This window comes from Tupaia chinensis, unplaced genomic scaffold (assembly GCF_000334495.1).
Source record: "Tupaia chinensis unplaced genomic scaffold, TupChi_1.0 Scaffold000196_1, whole genome shotgun sequence".
Classification (NCBI taxonomy): domain Eukaryota; kingdom Metazoa; phylum Chordata; class Mammalia; order Scandentia; family Tupaiidae; genus Tupaia; species Tupaia belangeri.
Window position 1 is genome coordinate 2,727,689 of NW_006159671.1, and position 1,286 is coordinate 2,728,974.

The 1,286-nt window shown below is 53.8% G+C and overlaps 1 protein-coding gene across 1 annotated transcript in view; it reads right to left on the minus strand.

Annotated features, from left to right (window-relative positions):
* The window catches only part of FANCF (FA complementation group F), a 3,878-nt gene extending 2,834 nt beyond the window's left edge, over positions 1 to 1,044 (minus strand). Inside the window, 1 exon segment of the mRNA XM_027771207.1 lies at positions 11 to 1,044. Coding sequence (XP_027627008.1) covers positions 11 to 483 — 473 coding nt within the window. The 5' untranslated portion in view covers positions 484 to 1,044.
* Between the last annotated feature and the right edge of the window lie 242 nt (positions 1,045 to 1,286).

The window sequence follows — 1,286 nt, forward strand, 5'->3', positions numbered from 1 at the left end:
TCTGCCAGCCGATGCCCCCTGAAGCCGGGGGTTCTCCCGATAGCCGATGTCGCGTAGCAGGTGGACCGCGGACCGGCGGCGGGCGAGGAGGGCCAGGCTGTCCTGGAGCGACTCCCCCTCAGGGTCCGGGACGCCCGGGCCCGGGAACAGCTGCTGCAGCAGGTAGTGACTGGCGGCATCCCCAAGGGCCCGGTTCTCCAGCAGGCGCAGAGCGAGCAGGATGTCGCAGTGCCCGAGAGTCTGGAAACTGGTCAACCCGAGGCCTGGCCCCGGCCCAAGGCCGCCCTACCGCCGCCCCTACCGCCGCTCCACAGCCGCGCGGATGCGGCCATGGCGGCCAAAGCGCCGGTGGACGTGGCGCAGGTAGCGGGCCCACTGCAGAGCCCTGCGCACGGTCGCCGGCTCCCAGGTGCCGACGTGGGCCGTGCGGGACACCGCCAGAACCTCGGAAAAGCGCTCCAGGTGCTGCAGGAGCGTTTCCATGGAGCGCGAAAAGTCTGGCTTCCGCTTTCACCTTGAAGATGGCGACTCCGCGTCCGGATTGGAGCGTTTACGAAATGATACGCCTGTCTGCGATTCTATTGGGCAAAGTTCATGTCAATCTTCCAAAGGCGTTCCGGGTTCCTAGACTGTGGGAAATTTCAAAGTCCTGACCTTTTTGCTTTCGCTGTTAATCCTGGAGGCTCTAAGGAGGGAGGACTGAGGTAGGACGTTTTAGGGGGGCTTCCCAGAGGCTTGTAGGGATGCTGCCAAGTTAGGGACGTCACTGTGTTTCCGTTTCTTTGGAAATATCTCTAAGTAGAAGTTTTCTGAGCAGTGCTTAAGAGGAAGATCTGTGTTGAGCGTTATCATAATTAGGTAACGCTGGAGACGTGCCATACGTGCGAGAAGAAGTTATTAAATCAAATTTTAAGATGAACTGAATTGGCAGATATGTGCTGATCTATTAATAGTGCCAGGCATTATGGTAAATTCTGAGCTTTCTGCACTGCCCTTTCATTGTTAGAACTGAAGCCCAAATGAATTGGAACAAAAATAAACTTCATGATTAATATTTTGCTTAAAATTTTAATTCAGATGGACATTTTTTGTTTTCGTAATGTCAAGGCATAGTAGCTTGGTTCACTCATTGCACACACGAAGTGGCATCGAAGAGCGTTTAGCAACTGGCTAAGGACTGTGAGAAGGAAGAGGGGAGGAGAAGAAACAGCCGTTTCTTGAATGTCATCTACAATAGATTATTCACTCTGATGCATTCAACAAATATCTATGTGCCAAACACTGGG